We start from the raw sequence: 25892 nt of genomic DNA, 5'->3' as shown, positions 1-25892 counted from the left end.
ACAAAGAGGAGGGCTGTTTCGTCAAAGTCCGACGACAATTTTCGGAAGTCTTGCATTCTCAAACGACCACTTTACCATTTAAAGTTATTATGGGTATAATGCAAAACATGCATAGAATACAGGCATTTTGTTAACGACCAGCGACCTGCAGTCGAGCAAGCATCGAATATATATATATATATATATATATATATATATCTCTCTCTCTCTCTCTCTCTCTCTCTCTCTCTCTCTCTCTCTCTCTCACACACACACACACACACACACACACACACACACACTATATATATATATATATACTTCCATGTTCACAAAATTATATCCTGGACGTATCACTCAATGTTTTGTGGCAGCTAGGTCGATCCTACACCTCGCTACAACTGAATTCTGACACGACCACAGGACGTGGGGGGTGGGCAGTAAGCCAGGGGACAGTGGATCAAAAATATCAGCTACCCCGCTACGAGAGAGAGAGAGAGAGAGAGAGAGAGAGAGAGAGAGAGAGAGAGAGAGAGAGAGAGAGAGATGCTGACATCTTCCATTATTTCCTAAGTTGTTCTTGCTACCCGTTTTACTTTTTTTACTCGCTGCACACACTGGACCCGTCTGGCCGAGCGGACGATTGGCACCCAGTCTAGTTTCCCGCGTAAGTGGAGCGTAGCATCGGCAGGTCTGAACGCCGTGAAAGTGACGCGAAGTCACAAGTGGAGTGGGCTTCTGATTCAAGGTCGAGGCTAGAAATGATCACGCCCAGCATCCGCTCACGCTTTCGTTGCCCTGGTGCCGCTGAAGTACCAGCGTATTCTTCTCCTGCTCATTCTGGCTTACTTTCAACTTAGTGCTGTGAGACCTTACGAACTTCGCGCCCCCAACCTGCTTGTCACGACTTTTTTTTTTTTTTTTTTTTTTTACACGTTTGCGTAGCCTTTTCGATAGGGTAATTCACCATGTCATATTTCTCTAGTCACTTTTCTTTTTGTTACGTTCTGACCATAATTCGTCGATTCTTACAGAAAGCGCTCTACAAAGCAATCCCTTCAAGTATCCACAAAAGTCTCTTTCTCGTCTTCTCATCACTTAAAACATGTCTTTTTTCACCAACACGTTTAGCAAATAATACTGGTAACTCCCTCTGGCCTCTGCAGAATATACATCTCGTTACACCTACAGATCTCTTACACTGTGATAATCTCCACAGACGTGTCACATTTTTTTATGAAATGCACACGCCACTGGCCCCGCAAGAGCACAAGAGTTCAACGTATCTGGAATTCCGGAAAGCTTTCGCCTTATCTTTTCCACGACGTAATCGATCCGTACAAACGTCTCGCAGGCGACAATCCTTCCCGCGAAACGTTGTGTGTCAGACATATCTCATATCTTCTGCACGATACAGGGAATCCAAGATTGAGCACGTGGTCAAACGACACACGTAATAGGAGTTACTTGCACTGACTCACTCGTCTTCACTACTATGCGGCTTTGGGTATTCGAAAAATATTTAGGCCATAACCGAGTAAACATATTCACAAGTATTCTAACGCTGTCGAAATACGTTTACTATGTTTAATGCGTGAACGAAATGATGTGTACCAGTGATTCACACAAGCGTATTTTGAACACAATCTGTGTAATAGCTCGGTCTGTGCAGTGATTGATTATTTACAGCAACTGTTCACCAACACAAAGCGCTGCAACGCATTGTAAATGTGCTATTTCTGATGATCTCTGTCCGTACACCACTTAAATTCCTAAATCGAACACAATTTCAGCGGCAGAGAAATAACGAATAACCTGAATAAGACACACACAAGAACATATGAATTCAGATTCCTGAATCTAGAAATAGTTGTTTTATTTTGCTATAATTTTCTTTGTATTAAATCATTTTAGCTTGCCACTTTGAGTTTTATTAGATACCAACATTTAATTCACGTAAATCACGAACAACAAGAATTCTAGTCAGTAACAACTTCGTGCAAGGTGAAACTTTTATGCACTTAGCTTTGACTTCTAAATCTAGGAAAATCAATTTCCCCAACTACAAGGACACAGTCATGTAAGTTTCGGACATGTAAACTAAAATATAAATCTTATGGTTACGGCTCTTCTCTGTAGCTTTATCAGCCAAGTTTCAGTTGCAAGCGCGATTTGTGCAAATATTCCCGTAGTCTAGTTAAAACGGCCTTTCTTGCTGCAACTTATTTTTTCCCCGTCGCGTTTCGACTTTTTCTTGCTCTAAGGCATCCTCAGTGGGACCTATAACGATACAGAAACCAAAGAGAATGAAACACATAATGAAGTTACAATATTGATGTTGTTAAAAGCGCAGTGTTCGAACAAATAGCTATATCTAGTGGCAAAAAAAAAAAAAATAATAGTACACCAGAAAAAAGGAGAAACATGGAGGACAGCGTGAAAAAGTTCGGAATACAAAATCGTGCTTATGTTTCGGAAATAAGATGGTAGTGCGACGTCCAGACGAGATGAGAGGAAACGCAGGTCACAGAAAACTGTAAATAATTACTTATTTACATAAAAAATGCATCATTAACTGTTTGATAATCTAAAAATAACAAAACTGTATCGTTATGGAGCCCACTGAAGATGTCTTAGAGCAAGAAAAAGGTGAAACGCGCCTGGGAAAAATAAATTACGCTGCACAATGAAAAGTCAGTTTTATTTACAAAACAAGTAAAACCTGTACGATCTACAATGATTTCCACCAGCGTTCAAGTTCTGCAGAGACAGTTCAAACTTCCTTCGACGATAGCGTTAATCAACATTGCCATATAGAGTGTTAACTACTTGTTTCTGGACGACGCTAATACGTCTTAACAGTACTTCGACCATAAATTAAATAGTATTTTCCATTACATGATGGATATTTAAAGAGCTCTTAATTACAGCAGAGTGTACATAGAATTTAGAATACAACGACAAACAGTGAAATTCAGAAGTCTCAAAGTAAGTACTTTGCACAAATAATAATTTAAGTACAAAAAGTTAAATAATCATCTAAGAAGGTTTAAGTTGAGTATGGTAGAGATGGAACAATATCTACAGTCAAAAAATAAAATTAGCGACAGACAGCATACAAAATATTATGTTTTCCAGGTAGCTAATTCCATTTCTAAGCATAAAATTTCGGCGAATGTGCTGGTCGTAGTCAGGTCTTAAATGTAATTGCTGGACACCTCAAAATACAGTGCAACAATTACTCCACGAGAGCCTCAAAACTTAACTGATTTCAACATAAATTATTGTAAATTGCAAATGTTTACTGACTCAAATATGTTCCCGCTACAAAAAGCATTTAGAGGGCAGCATTGTTCTCTGGAGGTTTTGGTAGTTAGTCGTCATCGGTTGACACATTCTTTATCAAACATTAGTCAACATATATAAATCCAAACTTGATTCACATCAAGACACTGTAAAAATAGTTTTTCTTTCGCTTCTTTATTATGCAGGACAATCTGCACTCGTTGCAGCTTCAGCCCTATCTCTTAGATCCTCCTCTTGTCTGGTTTGACAATTTTTTTTTCCTCCTCATGGGCAGTAATCGAGAAGCTTGGCCGCGATAAATAAATGCAGGCAATGCGACTAGCACGTGGAGATGAAACAAGGATGTAGGTGGCAAACAGCGGAAAAATTCAGGCTTACGTTCACACTCGAACTCTATCCCAGTAAATGCCAAAATTTGCTTGGGATTTAGTGTTCTTATGTGTGATGATTGGATGGACGAACGTTTCAGTTTGTTTACAGTTGTCAAGTTTCGGACACAGACGAGAAACTTTTCACCACTGTGGTTTGCCAGAGGAATCTGTCTGCAATTCCCGAACATCACAATGAGCGGACACTTAATGTGTTAAATTTGAAAATAACGCGCAGCATTTTACGAGGTGAGAGCAGAGGGCGCTGATCCGTCGGATGATCTGGTACCGAATAGTGCCGAGTTTCATCCTCGGACTTTCTTACATGTCAGTAAGAATTAATCACTTTAAGGTCACTAAAATAAGCAAGCAGTCATCACACCATTCACGCTGAACACTGACATGACCCCACAACATTCACAGATGTGGGAAGATAATGGGATATCATCACCACTAGGATTTTATCATTTGTGCAGTCTGGTCGAGCCATAACGCTCAAACAGTCAGTCGGTGACCACATGGATTCACTAGATCAGCAGACAATACCACAACAATATTATTGTACATATTAATTATTGAAAAAATAATAAAACTGTAAAGCTTACGGTTCAAGTACAAGCGCTTGACACGCTATCGTAGACGCCATAGCACCACCTGGTATCCGCTGCTAGCACTTGCTACCATACAGGCTTAGACACTACGCGAAGAAGACTGCCACTGAACTGACATAAGCACGCTAAAAGCGCAGTTGTTTAGCGGCCGCCTGGCCGCACGCGGCGAATACATGCGTAATCGGACCAGATAGCCAACGAGCGCGCGCGCTTGCGGCGACGTCATAAGCCGAGGGCCGAATCGGGTAACGAGCAGCCCGTGAGGCTATCGTGCTCTGTGACGTCAGCGCGGTGGCGTCACACCGCGGGCTGGTGAGAGGGATCGGATGCGGTGAAACACAGCTTCCTTCCGACAATGCGCACCTCCGCTTATAGTCCGTCGCGCTCTCTAGCGCTGATTAACTGTTGGGGCTTCTTGGAATCTCCGTCTCCTTTGGGAAGACAACTGCTTTAAGAACTGCCTTGAATTACCTATCACTTAATCATGTAATCTGAAATGCTTTCGGTAGTACCGGAGTTTTACAACCTAGTTACAAAGAACATATTTGTTCAAAGCACTACTGCTGTGGTCCGTACTTAACCACTACAACATGACTCCCTAATAACGGTGTCCGATGATTCCACCAAAATAATGTCCTTTCGCGAGAATATCAGTCATAATGCCCAGAAAATAATAATTGTCACCATCTGAAATCTTAAAAATAAAACTCCCGATTTCCTGGATGTTAACAGTAAATTAAGTGCCAAGAGGCTGTGAACGGCTAGAGTTTCTCCATCGTCATTGCAAGTTGGGAGTCACTACAGTTATTACCGCCAATATCTGTTACGAGTACAAACTGTTCTTCCAACGAAAACAACAGAAAAAATGAATATGACACTGAAACAAAAAAAAATCTATGCAAAGACATTAAGGTGTTAACATTAGTACAGATACGAGTTAAAATATGGGTACACAAGTCATCAACGCTCTGTCAGGGCACATAAAATGCCGTTTACGTTTTTGTGATGGAGCTTACAACTGAAGTTAAGAATTTTCTGTTGAACAACTTTTTACCGCATCGAAGACAAAACTCTTGTAAGTTTTGTGCGTTGTTTTATATTATTATTAGTTGTTGTTGTTGTTGTTTGTGCGTTGTTTTATATTATTATTAGTGGTTGTTGTTGTTGTTGTTGTGGTCCTCAGTCCTGAGACTGGTTTGATGCAGCTCTCCATGCTACTCTATCCTGTGCAAGCTTCTTCATCTCCCAGTACCTACTGCAACCTACCTCCTTCTGAATCTGCTTAGTGTATTCATCTCTTGGTCTCCCCCTATGATTTTTACCCTCCACGCTGCCCTCCAATACTAAATTGGTGATCCCTTGATGCCTCAGAACATGTCCTACCAACCGATCCCTTCTTCTGGTCAAGTTGTGCCACAAACTTCACTTCTCCCCAATCCTATTCAATCCTTCCTCATTAGTTATGTGATCTACCCATCTAATCTTCAGCATTCTTCTGTAGCACCACATTTCAAAAGCTTCTATTCTCTTCTTGTCCAAACTATTTACCGTCCATGTTTCACTTCCATACATGGCTACACTCCATACAAATACTTTCAGAAATAACTTCCTGACACTTAAATCTATACTCGATGTTAACAAATTTTTGTTCTTCAGAAACGCTTTCCTTGCCATTGCCAGTCTACATTTTATATCCTCTCTACTTCGTCCATCATCAGTTATTTTGCTCCCCAAATAGCAAAACTCCTTTACTACTTTAAGTGTCTCATTTCCTAATCTAATACCCTCAGCATCACCCGACTTAACTCTACTACATTCCATTATCCTCGTTTTGCTTTTGTTGATGTTCATCTTATATCCTCCCTTGAAGACACCAACCATTCCGTTCAACTGCTCTTCCAAGTCCTTTGCTGTCTCTGACAGAATTACAATGTCATCGGCGAACCTCAAAGTTTTTATTTCTTCTCCATGGACTTTAATACCTACTCCAAATTTTTCTTATGTTTCCTTTACTGCTTGCTCAATATAGAGATTGAATAACATCGGGGAGAGGCTACAACCCTGTCTTACTCCCTTCCCAACGACTGCTTCCCTTTCATATCCCTCAACTCTTATAACTGCCATCTGGTTTCTGTACAAGTTGTAAATAGCCTTTCGCTCCCTGTATTTTACCCCTGCCACCTTTAGAATTTGAAAGAGAGTATTCCAATCAACATTGTCAAAAGCTTTCTCTAAGTCTACAAATGCTATAAACGTAGGTTTGCCTTTCCTTAATCTTTCTTCTAAGATAAGTCGTAAGGTCAGTATTGCCTCACGTGTTCCAGTATTTCTACGGAATCCAAACTGATCTTCCCCGAGGTTGGCTTCTACTAGTTTTTCCATTCGCCTGTAAAGAATTCGTGTTAGTATTTTGCAGCTGTGACTTATTAAACTGATAGTTCGGTAATTTTCACATCCGTCAACACCTGCTTTCTTTGGGATTGGAATTATTATATTCTTCTTGAAGTCTGAGGGTATATCGCCTGTTTCATACATCTTGCTCACCAGATGGTAGAGTTTTGTCAGGACTGGCTCTCCCAAGGCCGTCAGTAGTTCCAATGGAATGTTGTCTACTCCGGGGGCCTTGTTTCGACTCAGATCCTTCAGTGCTCTGTCAAACTCTTCACGCAGTATCGTATCTCCCATTTCATCGTCATCTACATCCTCTTCCATTTCCATAATATTGTCCTCAAGTGCATCGCCCTTGTATAGACCCTCTATATACTCCTTCCACCTTTCTGCTTTCCCTTCTTTGCTTAGAACTGGGTTTCCATCTGAGCTCTTGATGTTCATACATGTGGTTCTCTTATCTCCAAAGGTCTCTTTAATTTTCCTGTAGGCAGTATCTATCTTACCCCTAGTGAGATAACCCTCTACATCCTTACATTTGTCCTCTAGCCATCCCTGCACTTCCTGTCGATCTCATTTTTGAGACGTTTGTATTCCTTTTTGCCTGCTTCATTTACTGCATTTTTATATTTTCTCCTTTCATCAATTAAATTCAATATTTCTTCTGTTACCCAAGGATTTCTACTAGCCCTCGTCTTTTTACCTACTTGATCGTCTGCTGCCTTCACTACTTCATCCCTCAGAGCTACCCATTCTTCTTCTACTGTATTTCTTTCCCCCATTCCTTTCAATTGTTCCCTTATGCTCTCCCTGAAACTCTGTACAACCTCTGGTTCTTTCAGTTTATCCAGGTCCCATCTCCTTAAATTCCCACCTTTTTGCAGTTTCTTCAGTTTTAATCTACAAGTCATAACCAATACATTGTGGTCAGAGTCCACATCTGCCCCTGGAAATGTCTTACAATTTAAAACCTGGTTCCTAAATCTCTGTCTTACCATTATATAATCTATCGGATACCTTTTAGTATCTCCAGGGTTCTTCCATGTATACAACCTTCTATCATGATTCTTAAACCAAGTGTTAGCTATGATTAAGTTGTGCTCTGTGCAAAATTCTATCAGGCAGCTTCCTCTTTCATTTCTTAGCCCCAATCCATATTCTCCTACTACGTTTCCTTCTCTCCCTTTTCCTACACTCGAATTCCAGTCACCCATGTCTATTAAATTTTCGTCTCCCTTCACTATCTGAATAATTTCTTTTATTTCATCATACATTTCTTCAATTTCTTCGTCATCTGCAGAGCTAGTTGCCATATAAACTTGTACTACTGTAGTAGGTGTGGGCTTCGTATCTATCTTGGCCACAATAATGCGTTCACTATGCTGTTTGTAGTAGCTTACCCGCATTCCTATTTTCCTATTCATTATTAAACCTACTCCTGCATTACCCCTATTTGACTTTGTATTTATAACTCTGTAGTCACCTGACCAGAAGTCTTGTTCCTCCTGCCACCGAACTTCACTAATTCCCACAATATCTAACTTTAACCTATCCATTTCCCTTTTTAAATTTTTTAACCTACCTGCCCGATTAAGGGATCTGACATTCCACGCTCCGATCCGTAGAACGCCAGTTTTCTTTCTCCTGATAACGACATCCTCTTGAGTAGTCCCCGCCCGGAGATCCGAATGGGGGACTATTTTACCTCCGGAATACTTTACCCAAGAGGACGCCATCATCATTTAATCATACAGTAAAGCTGCATGCCCTCGGGAAAAATTACGGCCGTAGTTTCCCCTTGCTTTCAGCCGTTCGCAGTACCAGCACAGCAAGGCCGTTTTGGTTATTGTTACAAGGCCAGATCAGTCAATCATTCAGACTGTTGCCCTTGCAACTACTGAAAAGGCTGCTGCCCCTCTTCAGGAACCACACGTTTGTCTGGCCTCTCAACAGATACCCCTCCGTTGTGGTTGTACCTACGGTACAGCCTACTGTATCGCTGAGGCACGCAAGCCTCCCCACCAACGGCAAGGTCCATGGTTCGTACTGTTAACATTATAATCATTCGTAATGTTACTTCATTTCATTGCAATGAAACTAAAACGTAAATCTTTGACTTCATCCCACATTCCAGAGAGCCCTCTTGTGGAATTCAGGGTATACGACTAAATTAGTCGAACTACACTCTCTCGAAAACGCTGGGATTGGTAAGATAGGCAAAAAAAACATGCAAATAACGAAATGCTAAGAGAATCGGGAATTCATTTTTGAACTTACAGATTACTTAAAATATCAATATTTCCACAGAGAGATTCAATTTCTTCTAGTTCTGTACGGGATAGAGAGGGAATTTTGGAACACTATTATGTCGTTTGGATGCATCCGCGTTGCACAAGAAAGGGGCGCAGCAACAGTGGGTAGAGCTAACAGCAACTCTGTCCCTGACGCAACGCGAGGCGCCTGCGACAATTAGCGGCCTACGAGAACAAATGTGGGCCACGTGGCAACAGCAGACGCTTCTGCTACGTTGCTAATCTACACAGAAAGAACGGCGCCCTTATAACGACAAATTAGCGGCGGCTATTATTAAACCCGTGCAGTGTCTGTGTTCTGTGTCACGCAACGTCCTTAACGGCTTTTAAGGTCACACCTTTTTCGCAGATGACGCGGTTGTACACCTTACTGTTTCTGGAGATTCGCGCTGCATAGGATATTTAAACAAGAAATGAGAGGAGCAGTCTAATAAGTTGGTCTGATTTCCACAGTCCTTCAGTAAATGGGACCTTACGGGAGGTGTAAGCTGATTCACTCATTCCTTCCGATAGTCAACTGATAGTCAAACAGAACTAAATTGAAAATACATTCACAGAGGAAAAAACAGACATACGTCAGTCATGTGCCGAAACGTTCGCGATTTCAACAGCTAAATAAACTCAGTGCCTCGTTTTATGCCGGGATGCAATAATGTTGACAGGCGCACGCATCAAAATTTAAAAAGTATCAGAAAGCTACTCAGTTTAAAAATCAATTATGTCGAGAGGAAACTTGTAATAAACTAGTTAGCATCCAGTTTTAGCAAGCCGAATGCAGCGACCGAAGTATCTCCGAAACATTATTGTTACGCGGTGTTAAGAGCTTAAGAGCTGAACAAACGGAATTCGACAAACAAAGCCACTCGTCGGCTACAGCCAAATGAAAACAATGATGACCTATAGCTCTTAACTGACTCTGATATTAGCACAGCGATGACGTCTTATTATTAAGAATTAAAGATGAACGTTGGTTAGACCATGAAGGGTCGCCAGAAATATATGGCTCAAAAATGGAGGGGCAGGAACAGGGTTTATGTTGACGCACAAGGACTACCATAACAAATACACGCACACGGAATCGCTCTACGCTGCTTTCATAAATGCAAGGAAAGTGACAATATCGACTGATCTTAAAAAAACTCCAGTGGCACTTTCCAAAAATTTTAGATTAGCATATGAATCGGACACACACATAAATACATACACAGTTAATCATCGTCACCTGAGTCGCGAAGCACCAATATGACCATCACAAGACGCTTAGTTACAGAGATGTGATCATCAGAAAGAAACTAGCTGAATTCTATTCATCTGTAGTGCCGGGGTATGTTAACCTAACAAATCGCTGTTGGCAACTCATTGTGCATTTACAACCTGCGCTATTACGTGTGAGATGGTCTGTCAGTACCTTTTTTTTCTGTAGTGCAATTACCATCAACGGAAAGTTAGTCGGCACTAGATTTATGCAAATTTAACCAATGAAAATGTCACCACACGTTCCCGGAACATTTAGCCCTATTTATGCCAGAAATTCAGCCATTTACCGTTCATAAACCACATATTCACTAATTACGATGCTATACGATGGCAACTTCATTTCTGCTGATGGTTTCGGCAAAATGCCTCATCTGCCAGGCCTGGATCAGTCCAGTGATATGAGCGGACACAGTGCCGCGTTTTGTCGAAAATAGTTGCAGAAATGAAGGTGGAACCAGTATCACCTTCAATAGTAAGTATGTCATTTCTAAATTTCATAAAAGCTGCGGAGTCAACTTACGGAAGACTAGCGTCAGTTACGGTCCAGGTAGAAAAGCAACTAACAATCTCGACACAAACAAGTTTATGAATACTCGCGATTTTAAATGTTGTGGAGTGATCGCAGGATAAGCTAGAGGGTTCCATTCCATTCGATCAACCATACCGTGGCTCATACGTAGAACAACGTTACATCTGGCTGATAAATTCGGAACAGTTCTCATTAAGACATGGTTCTCTTTTTTTATACGCTCTCTTGTGTTCAGTTACAAATTTCTGGTAGTTTTTTTTAAATATATATATATATATAACGACTGAATGAAATTGTTTGGTTTGCCAACCTTTAAATTTTTCTGGGAATTATGATTTCAATGTCTTAGGTTTTATTCTGATCTCGTGTTACCTGTGGGCAGAACGAAGGAATAATAAACACATTGCGCTGTATGTGTAAGTGCTGCGAACTATCTTCTACGTCAAAAGCATTCGTATCCTATGTAGCGGAAGTTCAAAATCTACAAAGCTCTCACATGAAAACTCGCTGGAACGCATATTGCTATTTCCAATATACTATCCTTTCTCAGTTTATTTTCAACGCTTGCTTGACCGAAGTGGCCGTTTTCCGTTGGTATTGGCGGCTAGCTCCAAATGAGGAAAAAATGGAAATTAAATGAGTACAAAAAAAACACGCAATGTTTGGATAAAGCATTAGTAGTGTCTTGTTTGACACAGTCTCGTCGTTTAAATATCTGCAAAACGATATCAAATATAACTAGCATGTGAGGATTGCGGTAGGGAAGGTGAATGGTCGACTCCGTTTATTTGGAGAATTTTGGGAAAGTGAGGTTCATCTGTAAAGGAGACCACATACTGGACACTAGAGCGACCTACCCTTGAGTACTGCTTGAATGTTTAGGTTCAGTTCCATGTAGGATTAAAGGAAGACATCGAAGCAGTTCAGGGGCGAGCTGCTAGATTTGTTAACGGTAGGTTCGAAGAACATGTAAGTGTTACGGAGATGCCTCGGGAACTAAAATGGGATTCCTTTTTGAGGAACACTACTGAGAAAATGCAGAGAACCGGCATTTGAATCTGACTGCCAAACGATTCAACTGCCACCAACATACATTTCGCGTGCGGACCACGAACGTACGAGAAATTGAGGCTCATACGAAGCCATACAGACAGTCGTGTCTCCCTCGCCCTATCTGCGACTGGAATAGTTGATGAAATGACTAGTCCTGGCACAGGGTATCATCCACCCCGCACCGTAGGTGGCTTGCGGAGTATGTAGGACGTTTGTTCAAAAAGTAAGGTGACTTTATATTTTTATGAAAGAATACTTATTTATTCATCAATATTCATGTTGTCCCCTTGAAAGTAATGCCACTCAGATACAATACACTTGTGCCAACGCTTCTTCCAATCTTCGAAGCACTTCTTATAAGCACTTTTTGGTACAGCCTTGAGTATCTCAAAGTGAAGCAGTTTTTATCTTCTCAGTCGTTGAAAATCTTCGTTCTTTCACAGGTCGCTTCAGTTTTGGGAACAGGAAAAAGTTGCAGGAGGACAAATCCGGTGAATATAGTGGCTGAGGCATGATTGTCGAGTTGTTTCTGGCCAAAAAAATCTCTCGCAAACAGCCATGAATGAGCAGGTGCACAGTTGTGATGCAGAAGCCATGAATTGTTTCCCTACAATTCCGGACTTTTTTTGCATATTGCTTCTCGCAAACGGCGCGTAACGTCAAGGTAATACTCCTTATTGGCCGTACGACGATGAGGCAAAAATTCATGATGCACTACGACACGGCAATTGAAAAAACAGCGAACAAAACTTTGACATTTGAGCGAACTGCGCGTGCTTTTTTCGGACTTTGCTCTCCGTGATGCTTCGATAGCGACGACTGGGCTCTCGTTTCGACGTCGTAACCGTTATGACCTTTTTGGACAAATCAGGATCATCACTGACGTCATTCAAGGGCTCCTGAGCGATGTTTATGCGACGGTTCTTCTAATCAAAATTGAAGTTTTGTAACAAACTTCGCTGACACACGTCTCATGCCCAAAACATCCGAAAAAATTGCATGACACAAGCCGAGCGATTGGCCAACACCATCAGCAACATGTATTACGGTAATTCCACGATTCTCCAAAACAGCTTCGACGTTATCATCTGTTGTTCTTGTGCTGGGGCGTCCAGAGCGAGATTCGTCATTTGCATCTTCTCAGTTATCTTGGAAGAGCTTGTACCACTTGCAAACTTTTTTTTTTACTTAGAGCAGACTCACCGTATACCACTGTCGACACTTCAAGTGTTTTAGAGCATATTAAGAAACTAGAAACCCGCCTCGACTGCGAAAAAAAGCACCTAGTGTTTACCTAGATTTCGGCGTAGATAACTACACCTTCTTCAGAACAATAAAACCCACAAGTGCCTAAGAAGACCTTTGTCAATGATTAAAAGAACACCATGGCCATACATTTATAAACGAAAAAGAAAAGGAAAACACAAACAGTACATCTTGTACAAAGTCAAAATCACTACTTAACTTAATGGTGTAACCTCCACCTCACACCGGCCTATGTTCGATGGGCCATGACTGAGTTTATGGCGGGTCATGGGCCCATCGAACATAGGCCGGTGTGAGGTGGAGGTTGCACCAATAAGTTAAGTAACGGTTTAGACTTTGTACATATGTATTGTTTGTGTTTCCCTTTCTTCGTTTATAATTGTATAGCCATGGTGTTCTTTTAATCATTGACAAAGGTCTTCTTAGGCACTTGTGGGTTTTATTGTTCTGAAGAAGGTGTAGTTATCTACGCCGAAACCTAGGTAAACATTAGGTGTTTTTTTCGCAGTCGAGGCGGGTTTCTAGTTTTTTAATATATTAACCAACGATTGCTGACGCGCTGCAATGTTGAAGGTTCTTGTTTTAGAGCACTTGATTCCATTTTTCTCACAAATACTAAAACACGTCTGACCTTCCTATCAAAAACAAACTAAGTATGCTCTATATTTGAAACTGTGAACGTATGTTCGGGACATGTCTACCAACATAAATAAAAAAAAGGATTGATAACTGAATGTACGTTGCCCGCGCAATTTGAAAAGTCACCGTACTTTTTGAACATGTATTAAAGGTCTGGGCTTCACTTTGGTGGCAGCTAATTCCACTTTCTAATCTAAAATAGCTCTTCGAGAAATCAGGAATACCAAATGATACAATTAAGTTTTTTTTTCAACAAAACTTCAATAATAATTTGTTAACCGTGCGTAACATGCTAATGGTATTAAAATACTTTGCTGTATTCACTGCTCACAACAGAAATACTGGTAGCCAATGAAATGCGATTATATGGATTATAACAAAAATATTACGAGTTTCAATGCCGATTTCGGAAGAGAGTTCGTAAAACGGTAGCACAAGCGCCACACTGCCTTTATACAAAGGAAATAAACCTTTGAAAGCTATTGCAGTATAAAAAATTTGTTAAAACTAACCGTCAAAGACGTGACAGCTGTGTACTTCACGGAATGTAATAAAAATGGCTGGAATCAATGGCCGGGTGGAGGGCAGCGGTCCGGCAAACTGCGTACTACCGTGATAACGGAGTCAGGCCAGTCACGAGGAAGTTCGGCCCAAATCCTCACAATGGCGCAAGCATTCCGGACGACGGTATATAATTAACGCATCCGGCCTTTTGTGTCCCGCGCTGCTGGCAACTGCTCCGTCACTGGTATACAGGGCAGCCACGTAACAACGACTCATGACTCCGTGTTATTACAGCGAATGTTTTCTGGTTAATCGTGGACTAGTTCTTCCCGCCTCTTCTGTCTTCAGAACCGCTGTTGTTCTCCATATACATAAATGATTTGGCGGACTGGGTGGACAGCTGTCTGCGATTGTTTGCTGATGATGCCGTGGTGTACGGTAAAGTGTCGAAGTTGAGAGACTGCAGAAAGATACAAGACGACTTAGGCAAAATTTCTAGTTGGTGTGATGAATGGCAGCTAGCCCCAAACGTGGGAATATGTAAGTTAATGTGGATGAGTAGCAAGAACGAACGTGTAATGTTCGGATGAGTATTACCAGTATCCAGCTTGACACAGTCAAGTCTTTAAATAACAGGGCGTAATGTTGCAAAACGATATGAAAGGGAACCAGCATTTGAAAACTGTGGTAGGGAAGGCAAATGGTCGACTTTGTTACGTTGGGAGAACTTTAGGAAAGAGTGGTTCACCTGTAAAGAAGATCGCATATAGAACGCTGGTGCAACCTATTCTTAAGTACCGCTCGAGTGTTTGAGATCCATACCAGATCGGATTGAAGGAAGACTTCGAAGCAATTCAGGGGATGGCTGTTTGTTATCGGTAGGTTCGAACAAAACTTAAGTGTTACGGAGTGCTTTGGGAACTCAAATCAGAATCCCTGGAGGGAAGGCGGCATTGTTTTCGGCACACATTATTGAGAAAATTTAGAGAACCAGCATTTGAAGCTGACTACCGAACGATTCTGCTGCCTCCAACATACATCGCGCGTAAGAACCACGAAGATAAGACACGAGAAATTAGGGCTCATACGGAGGCGTAAAGAGAGTCGTTTAGCCATCGCTCTATTTGCGAATGTGAAAGGAGTGGAAATGACAACTAGTGGTACAGGATACTCTCAGCCGCACACCTTACAGTGGCTTGTGGAATACCTATGTAGGTGTAGATATACCGGAAAAAAGTATGTGGTGACAAGAGTGAACGGCGAAATCTTCGGTACCCGGTACATGCGGAACACAATACAAAGATAAATATCTTACGTACAATATTATTTCACACGTTGAAGTGCTCTCAGATTTAGTTGTAATGAGTAATACGCTTACTAAGTCTTACACAAATTGGTTTATATGAATCACTCCCCGAAATAATTTTTCTTGCCCTACGATTATTCATTTGTGACAGGAACCTATTACAAAATCAACACACGTTCTCCGGCGTTGCAAGTGGTTACTAGAAGCTAAATTATTTAAAAAAAATTCCACGTGAAACGTCAGCTGTTCCAGTCCTACGAGTTGTGAAGATTGTAAACTCTAAAGAATGTTACTTCACATTCAGGCACAACCATAACAATTACAAACGGCTGCCCTGCAGAGGTGAGGTTGCTTTGAGTACCTAACGGTAAATAAATAATCACTGCCCGTTATTAGACATTCCGTACATAATTGTTACTAGCAGAGAATCCTGGTAAGGACTGAATCATAGACGAGTAATGGAAAGGGTACAGGAAAAGAACCAAGGTATCTAATCATGTAGACGTGCTGCATCATAGGAAAACTGAAATTATTCAAGTCATTTGAAGAGTGCGTGCAGAAACGGAACATTTATGAGGCTGAAACGCATACTGTCAGCGTCCAAGTTGAGATACGGTCTAAAAATTAGAAGCTCTCATCGTGAATCGCATAATATTTGAAAATCGATTCAAGATTTAAAAACTATATTTTTCGCGAATGACTGCATGCAAAAAGGACGGGTATGATCCTACATTTTAAGCAGTCTTTTTTCCGTTTAGAGATATATAAAAGCAACTACAGGTTTTCCTTTAATTAAAACTTTTCTTAACAGGAGTCAGTATCTCGTGAGAAGAGTTAGTGCAGGAACAGCCCGAGTCGGTTATCACAGCGACAGTTTTCGCAACAAAAATCAGAAAATGTGCCCAACGACAGATCTAAGTCAGCATGCAAACCGCTCGACTGACACTTCCCCGTAAACACTGCCATGTGCGGTAATGTCATGCAACTACATCTTTATATAAAAAAATGTTGCGACTTTGAAACACACAGGAAAATTTCAAGTTGATGCGTACTACTGCTTAATGAAAATTTTGTTTATGTATTTTACACTATGAAACATTATACGTGTTGTGGATTATATGATGTATCCTGTCCACAGATGTATAGCGAAAGCGGCATTTCTGCGCATTATGTACAGAATATTAACAACAGACAACGAACTGCGGTTAAGCCAGACGAAATAACAGTAAGAACTTCCATAGCGAATGTGTGTGGTCATTGGTCATACTCTGTACATCCGTTTTCTCCTGCATTATTAAGGCGCGACAGGCGACTGCCGATACTACTACTTATTAACAGGCACGTATGAGCGCTTCTTCGGCCCTGCAGCTCTTCCGTATTATTTCATGCAAATCAAGGTGCGATAGTGCACTACAAGATTAAAGAGATATGATCCCGTGTAGGTTGATTTACTGCACGTACCTGGCTGACGCGGTAACAATTCGATATGACCGTTACGGCTTATGAACACATACCAACAATATTCTACAGAAGAATCTGGGTGTGCATATCGCAAAGAGAGAGAGAGAGAGAGAGAGAGAGAGAGAGAGAGAGAGAGAGAGAGAGAGAGAGAGAGGGGGGGGGGGGGGGGGGGGGTCAGCGTGAGGAATCATAAATACTGTAACTGTAAAATTACTCGAAGAAGGGGAATAAAATCACTTGAGATAAAGTAAGGTTGTAGTGGTATTCTTGTAAGTGGCATTAATGAAATATACGAGGCCCGTATAAAAAATTCATGAACTTCGTCAACAATTTTTTTTCTACGCTTACCTTATACTTACTGTACATGGTCCCCTTCGAAATACTATCCTCCAAAATTGACAGACGCTCCAAACGCGATTTCCACTTCCGAACGCAGTCTTTGTACGCCTCTAGCTGGATTTCGCGAACCGCCATCTGCGAATTTTCTTTGATGTCGTCTATCTTTGCAAATTTTCGTCCTTTCAAGGAGGTTTTCAACTATGGAAATAAAGTGTTAAGGGATCAGGTCTGGAGGGTACGGAGGATTGATCCAACACAGTGATTCGTTTTTTGTGCAATAGCCACGCACCAACAGGGATGAATGTGCAGATGCATTATCGTGATGCAAGAGCCATAAATTGTCTGACCACATTTTAGGCCGTTTCCTTCTCATATTCTCGCAGGTGTCGCAACACGTCCCGATAGTACCATCGATTAACTGTTTGTCCCTAAGGCACGAAATCACGATGAACTAATCCTTCAAAGGCAAAGAAAACTACCAGCATGGATTTACGTTTGACCTGACCTTTTTATTTTTCTTTGAGAACCTTTCTCGACCCATTTGAGACTGAATCTTGGTCTCAACATTGTAACCGTAGACCCATGTCTCATCACCAGTTATGATTCTCATATCGTTCTCATTTGAGCGAGCAAAAGCTCTTCACAGATTGCGAGGCGAATGTCTTTCTGGTCTTGAGTCACGAGCCGTGGGACGAACTTGGTGGCAACACGATGCATTCCAAGATGCTGCCTCAGGGTTTCATGACATGACCCAACTGAAATGTTAAATTCTTCTGCAATCTGTCGGATAGGCAGTCTTCGATTGGCACGCCCAGTTTCGTTGATGCTCCTGACAAGAGCGTCGTCGGTAGACGTGGAAGGGCGTCCTGAACGCGGGTCATATTTAACGTAAGTCTGGCCATTTTTAAAGCGTGTGAACCATTCCTAACACCGATTACGGCTTAAGCACTCATCACCGTACGCTTCCTGCATCATTTTGTGTCTCTCTGTAGAGGATTTCTTGAGTTTGACGCAAAATTTAATGATAACTTTAAAGTCAAAACTTCCGGCATTTACACATTAAACATAGGCGTGTACAAGGATGCCAACCTCACTTAGCCCCAACATACCATTGGCACGAAATCACGAATTTTTCGGAGAGACCTTATACAAACATCTGTGAAGACAGTAACCCGTGTAAATCACAAGTAAATGGACGTACGTTCGACCAGTGTGATCTCAATAAGCGATAACGATTAGACAGCGATGGCAAACACGTACACACAGCAGCAGCACTCTCTTGTGTGTCACCTAAAGAGTTAGTGCTGAGCTCAGTGAAGGTCTTTCAGACGAAATGAGTGTGAAAGGATATTCCGGTATCCTTCGACAAATCCACACAACAAAATTTCAGTTAGAACTCGAACGGGACTGTATTCGTTCTCTGGGAAATGGGATTCTAATTACGTACATTTCGCTCGTTCTTGTGACAAGTGTGTGAAACGAGCGAATAGGAGGAGAGGGTCGTACGCAGCAACGAACGGGTACTGGACACGCAGTGTAACTACAGCACGTAAAGACCGTCATTTCGTCCGCATGACCGTAACGGGACGTAATGCTGCGTACAGTGTTCCCTCGACGCTTTTCGACGACGACGGTCCGATGTCAATTGGTCTGGTGGCACACATGGTATGGCGTCAGCTTCTACTCTCAAGAAACCACAAACGCCTACACTAGAACGGACCCACGAATGTCGCCGCTGGCATGTTGAGTGACATAGCGTAGCTGCCTCAGATGAGACCAGTTTTGACTTATCCCACAATAATATCGTATACGTATTACACTATCTGGTGACACACGTTTATACTTCCTTTCCAGTTATGTCTTCCACTCTTTGATCCACACACAGCTGCCTCAATACACACACCTTCTCCACACAGAACTATTCATCTTTTTCATTTAATCATCCACCTTTTCGAGGTTCGAGGATTTCGAACTATCAACTACAATACAGGACATAGTGAACACAATGAGAAAAATGTCACAAACTTGTTCCTCTCACAATCTTTCGTTATCTTGCTTGAACGAGTTTCATATAGCAAAGTAATTCACAATTTTCACGCAAAAATGACGGCACAAAGATTTTTCATGAATATTAAAGTAATTTCAGCAGGATAGCAGAGATGTGAACAAAAGCAAACTACCCCTTTTCGTTTATTATAGTGTTGTTGTACCAAGAACAGACGTAGATTCTGTTAACATGATGGTACCAGTTTTTAAAATAGCTACTTTTTAATTTCAACCATTAAGCGTTGTCCACTGAAAGCCAACACGTTTGTAAAAAGACTCAGTTATTCAATATCCATAATGAAATTCTTATGCACAGCCCTGCCTGGAAGTGTCAAACATAATAAAGAACACGGTGAACGTAATTAAAGTAATCAACTTCCGAATAAAATGCTCTTCATAACAAACCATGGCAGTTTAGAAGTGAAGGCCTGCATTGTTGATCGGCACACCATGAAGAAGTCCATCGCGGGGCGGCTGGATACAGTAAGCCATCTCTAATCCGCATTCAGGTTATTCCTAACAGTGATGACTAAATAGCAGATTTTCGAACATAAGGTACTGTATATTCGGGCAATTCAGTGGCATTTGCAGGACAATGTTCCGGCACAGTGCAAAACTTCGCAGCCTCCTTCAGAAAACGGCGAGTACTTCAGCTTCCCTGCTTGTATCTTCACCGGACACAGCGCTCTTTGAACACTTCTAGCATATGGCTCATCATTCACTTGTTCCTCCTGGTCATTTGACAGCCATTTTTGACGTTTTATGCATATGATGGCAAGTTTAAGTGAACAATGTGCAGCTGTGAAATTTTGTTTTCTACTCGATAAAAAAGCTGCTGAAACTGTTTTAATGCTGAAAATAGCTTATCAAGATGAAGCTATAGGAAAAATGTGTACGAGTCATTTTCCGATTTAAGAATGGCGACACGTCGATTGATGACAAACCTCGTTCTGGACGTCCGTCAGCTGCCCGAATCGACGAAAATATTTAAAAAATTCGAGAGCTTGTGCTCACAGACCGTCGACAGGCAATTTACAAACTGTCAGAGATTAGTGGGTTATCTTGGGGACCCGATTGGTGGCACAAAGGAGACTGGTTTTTCTACTACGACACTGAACCTCAACACAAAACCATCTCCGTTAGACAGTCTTTGGCTGAAAATGGCATGGTTCCGCTGCCCCACACACCTTACTCGCATAACCCGGTTCACTGTGACTTTTTTTATTTCCACGCATGAAAAAGGGCATGGAAGGACATCGATTTGACAACAGTGAAAAAATCAAGGAAAAAAAAAATAGGTAGGAGCTGTAAGCCATGTGCGGCGGAGGGCACTTTGTGTATCACTAAACCGTTTTTCTGTTCCGGTCGTTACTGTTTCGCGGAAAAGTACGTTTATTGGCAAGCGTCCGTGTAAGCTTGACCTCTGCGACCTCACTATCATGGTCTTTTCACGCGAGGTAAGTAGGAGGAAGCAGTAAGTTTGATTACCTTTTTTTACGAACGTACGCTCTCAGCCATGTATGGAAGTGAAACATGGACGATAACTAGTTTGGACAAGAAGAGAATAGAAGCTTTCGAAATGTGGTGCTACAGAAGAATGCTGAAGATAAGGTGGGTAGATCACATAACTAATGAGGAGGTATTGTATAGGATTGGGGAGAAGAGAAGTTTGTGGCACAACTTGACTAGAAGAAGGGATCGGTTGGTAGGACATGTTCTGAGGCATCAAGGGATCACAAATTTAGCATTGGAGGGCAGCGTGGAGGGTAAAAATCGTAGAGGGAGACCGAGAGATGAATACACTAAACAGATTCAGAGGGATGTAGGTTGCAGTAGGTACTGGGAGATGATGAAGCTTGCACAGGATAGAGTAGCATGGAGAGCTGCATCAAACCAGTCTCAGGACTGAAGACCACAACAACAACACGCTCTCAGAATTTTTGCAGTAAAGCACATCGTGATGCGGAACGTCTCTATTGTAGCGTCTGCCATTAGAGTTGGTTGAGCATGTCTGTGACGCTTTTGCTCTTATTAAAGGAACTTTTAACGAAACGCGACGATCTTGTTTGGATCTTCTGTTGGTTGGTTCGTTGGTTTGTGGGATTAAAGAGACCAGACTGCTACGGTCATCGGTCCCTTTTTCCAAATACTAAAAACACCCACAGAGAATAAAAACGATTAACAGAAAAGATCACAGACGACACAGAAGAAGAGAAACTTAGACAAAGACGAACTAAAATCACACAGAGAGTGACGGTGGTTGGCAGACTATAGAAACAAAAAAAGGAAAAGCCAACCACCGAGAAACACATTAAAAACTCAGACTAAAATCGTAGGCCAAAGGCCAGAATCAACACAAAAGAACATAAACACTCAGATTAAACGATAAAAACCCCCTGCCCGAATAAAACGTAAAACTAAGCCAGCCATAGCAGGGTTATCAGTTAGGATCCTCTGTATTTCCTCTATCAGTCCTACCTGGTTCGGAGTGATGAGCAACATTTAAGTATTGGCCGAACGCGGGTTTTGTACACTACTTCCTTTATTGACTGACTATATTTCCTGCGGGGGGAAGGGGAGGGGGGGGGGATCTTCTTCCTGTCTGACATTTAAGTTACCTGCGATTAGTTTTGTATGGTCGGTCAACTGTAAATCGCTCGGAATGCATCTTCCTAGACATTTTATGGATGCGACTTCTTTCCGCGACTGTTCTGCAATCATCTAATCATAGAACAGTGGATCATCCCACCTATTTACGTGCAATGCATTACATTTGTTTATGCAGAGAGACAACTGCCAATTCCAGCACCGAGCTTAGATACTCCGCACGTCTTCCTGTTTTTCTGAACAATTTTCTAGCGTGGTGACTACTCTGTGTGGTAACAGCATCATCTGCGAAAAGCCTCATGGAATATAGGATGTTATCCAGTAGGTCATTTATCCATTGAAGTGCTAAAGAAACTGATACAGACACTCGTATTCAAATACAGAGATATGTAGACAGGCAGGATACGGTGCTGTGGTCGGCAACGTCTATTTAAGACAACATGTGTCTGGCGCAGTAGTTAGATCGGTTACTGCTGCTACATTGGCAGGTTATCAAGATTTAAATGAGTTTGAACGTGGTGTTATAGTCGGCGCACGAGCGATGGGACACGGAATCTCTGAGGTAGCGATGAAGTGGGGATTTTCCCGTACGACCATTACACGAGTAAATCACGAATCTGGCAAAACATCAAATCTCCGACATCGCTGCGGCCGGAAAAGGATCCTGCAAGAAAGGGGCCCAACGACGACTGAATAGAATCGTTCAACGCGGCAGAAGTGTAACCCTTCCGCAAACTGCTGCAGATTTCGATGCTGGGCCATCAACAATTGTCATTGGCGAACCATTCTACGAGACATCACCGATATGGGCTTTCGGAGACGAAGGCCCATTCGTGTACCCTTGATGGCTGCACGACACGAAGCTTTACGCCTCGCCTGGGCCTGTGAATACTGATATTGGACCGTTATTGGCTGGTCGGACGAGTGTCGTTTCAAATTGTATCGAGCGGATGTATGTGTAGGGGTATGGAGACGTCCTCATGAATCCACGGAGCCTGCATGTCAGCAGGGGGCTGTTCAAGCTAGTGGAGCTCTGTAACGGTGTGGGGCGTGTGCAGTTGGAGTGATATGGGACCCCTGATGCGTCTAGATACGACTCTGGCAGGTGACAAGTACGTAGACATCCTGGTTGATCACCTGCATCCATTCGTGTCCACTGTGCATTCCGACAGCCTACGGCAATTCCAGCAGGACAATGCGACACCCCACACGTCCAGAATTGCTACAGAGTGGCTTCAAGAACACTCTTCTGAGTTTAAACGCTTCCGATGGTCACCAAACTCGCCAGAAATGAACATTATCGAGCATATCTGGGATGCCTTGCAACATGCTGTTCAGAAGAGATCTCCGCCCGCTGGTACTCTAACGGATTTGTGTTCAAGCTCTGCAGGATTCATGGTGTCCATTCCCTCCAGCACTACTTCGGACATTAGTCGAGTCCATGCCACGTCGAGTTGCGACACTTCTGCGTACTCATGGGGCGCTACGCGATATTAGGCCCACGTACATGCTTCTTTGGCTATTCAGTGTATATACGAGGGTTATTCCAAAAGTAAGGTCCGGTTATAAAAAAAAAAAATCAAAACTAAAATGTTTTTACAAAACAATTGCTTTATTTACATTCCTTACATCTTTATCTATTTTTCTACATAACTTCCATACTTATTTAAACATTTGTCACATCGTTCAACAAGCTTTTGAATGCCCATGTTATAGAAATCGGCCGCCTGTGACGATAACCAGTCCTTAACTGCTTCTTTCACTTCATCATCTGTGTCGAAGCGCTTGCCGCCGAGAAACTCCTTTAAGTAACGGAACAGGTGGAAATCACTTGGCGCCAGGTCCGGACTGTAAGGAGGATGGTCCATCTGTTCCCATCCAAATTTCTTGATCAGAGCTTGCGTTTCATTTGCAGTGTGGGGTCTGGCATTGTCATGCAACAACAAGATTCCAGACGACAAAAGACCACGTCGCTTATTCTGGATTGCACGTCGAAGTTTAGTCAGGGTAGCGCAGTAGGCGGCTTTATTAATCGTTGTTCCTCTCTCCATAAAGTCGACTAACAATACTCCACGTCTATCCCAGAACACAGTCGCCATAACCTTACGTGTTGAGATTGTCTGCTTTGCCTTGACCTTGACTGGCGATGACGTGTGACGCCATTGCATTGACTGACGTTTAGACTCTGGAGTGATGTGAGAAACCCATGTCTCATCCCCTGTGACAACATTGTCTAAAAGACTGTCACCTTCCTTATGATATCGCTCCAAAAAATCAAGAGCAAAAGCCATTCTTTTCATTCGTTGGGACTCAGTAAGCAGCCTGGGAACCCAACGGGCACACAATTTGTGAAACTTCAAATGTTCAGACACAATTCTGTACAAAGTTGTTCTACTCACATTCGGAAAATGCATGTCTACGTCTGTAATAGTGAATCGGCGATCTTCACGAATTTTTTTGTCAACCGCATTGACCAAATCGTCTGAAATCACTGATGGTCGGCCACACCGTGGTTCATCGTGCACATTATCCCGTCCTTCATTAAAAGCTCGCACCCACTTGCGCACTTTACTGTCGCTCATTATGTTAGGACCGTACACTTCAGTAATCTGCCGATGGATTTCCGCCGCTGAATTGTTTCTTGCAGACAAAAACCGTATCACTGCCCTTACTTCACAATCGGCGGGCTGATCAATTGTCTTAAACATTGTAAAGTGACACTGTGAACTACACTCAGCAACAGTAACAAAGCGAATGGCGGCGTTTGACGCGCAAGGCTTGCCGGGAGTCGGCGCGCATGCGTGTTTTGTCATTGGCGCCAAATTTCAATAGTTACGGCGAATCGGACCTTACTTTTGGAATAACCCTCGTACTACGAAATGTAATGGTACTGCAACACTCTTTGGAGTACGCGCGAAGTTACTTTACATCAGAAGATTTCTCTCCGTTGAGAATGACATACTGGGCTCTGTTTGCTATAAACAGTTCGGTCCGACAGGGGAGCTGGTTTTACATTACGTATGCTCGTATTCTGATCACTAAGCGCTAGTGCAGAACTGTATCGAACGCCTCCCCAAAGTCGCGGAATACGGCATCAACCAGGGTGAGATGGATTTCACGCGATCGTTGCTTTTGGAACCTGTTTATTCCTACAGAGGAGACTTTCGGTCTCCATAAATGTCATTATACATTTGCGTATAAGATATTCAAACATTCTACATCATACCGACGTCAGACATAAGCCTATAGCTTTTTTGCGCCTGTTCGACGACCCTTCTTGAAAACAGGAGCGACCCACTCTTTTTTTATATAATCAGGAACGCTTCATTTCTGCTGAGGGTTACGGTACACTGCTGCTAGAATAGGAGCTGGTTCTCTTGCATACTTTATGTGGAATCGTCTTAGTATATCACATCCAGTGGCCTTTCCTATGTTGAGTGATTTCAGTTGCTTTTCTATTCAGTGGGCACTAACGTCGGTATCTCTCATTCTGACGTTGGTCCGACGATTTGAGGAGGGAACCACAGCATGATCTTCCTCAGTGAAGCAGTTTAGGGAAAATACGTTCAGCATTTCAACCAGCTCTCTTTCGTCGTCCGCTCCGATGCCGTTACCGTCACACGGCTTCGGTCCGTTTACTGACTTTTATCAAGTCGGTAGATGCAATATTACTTTAGAATTCGTTGAACACTAATCATCTCTGCTGTGTCGTTTAGTAATCTGTTGACAAACTAAACTTCTGACACAAGCACACTTTTGAAATTTTCATTAATGTTAGTATGTACGCTAATTCGATGTAAACAAACCAACATGTCAGACGGGGTGTTTCCGCTATAGATGTACGGGGGAGGAACACAAACATGGAAACACCAAGAACACAACACATTACCACGCCTAATATAGCTTACGAGAGCCGTTGGC

General features: G+C 42.2%; 1 protein-coding gene across 5 annotated transcripts in view; it reads right to left on the bottom strand.

Annotated features, from left to right (window-relative positions):
* LOC124612722 (ras-specific guanine nucleotide-releasing factor RalGPS2) overlaps positions 1-25892 on the bottom strand; it is a 363977-nt gene that overhangs the window by 57543 nt on the left and 280542 nt on the right. Inside the window, exon 1 of one of the 5 annotated variants that reach the window (XM_047141082.1) lies at positions 4259-4384. The exons of the other annotated variants lie outside the window; for them this stretch is intronic. Coding sequence (XP_046997038.1) covers positions 4259-4299 — 41 coding nt within the window. The 5' untranslated portion in view covers positions 4300-4384. Of the gene's footprint in view, positions 1-4258; positions 4385-25892 lie in introns of those variants that run through there. 5 annotated transcript variants of the gene reach the window in all.

The sequence above is a fragment of the Schistocerca americana genome, chromosome 4 (assembly GCF_021461395.2).
Source record: "Schistocerca americana isolate TAMUIC-IGC-003095 chromosome 4, iqSchAmer2.1, whole genome shotgun sequence".
Lineage (NCBI taxonomy): Eukaryota > Metazoa > Arthropoda > Insecta > Orthoptera > Acrididae > Schistocerca > Schistocerca americana.
The sequence above is the reverse complement of the archived record's forward strand: the minus strand, read 5'-3'. Positions and strand labels throughout refer to the sequence as shown.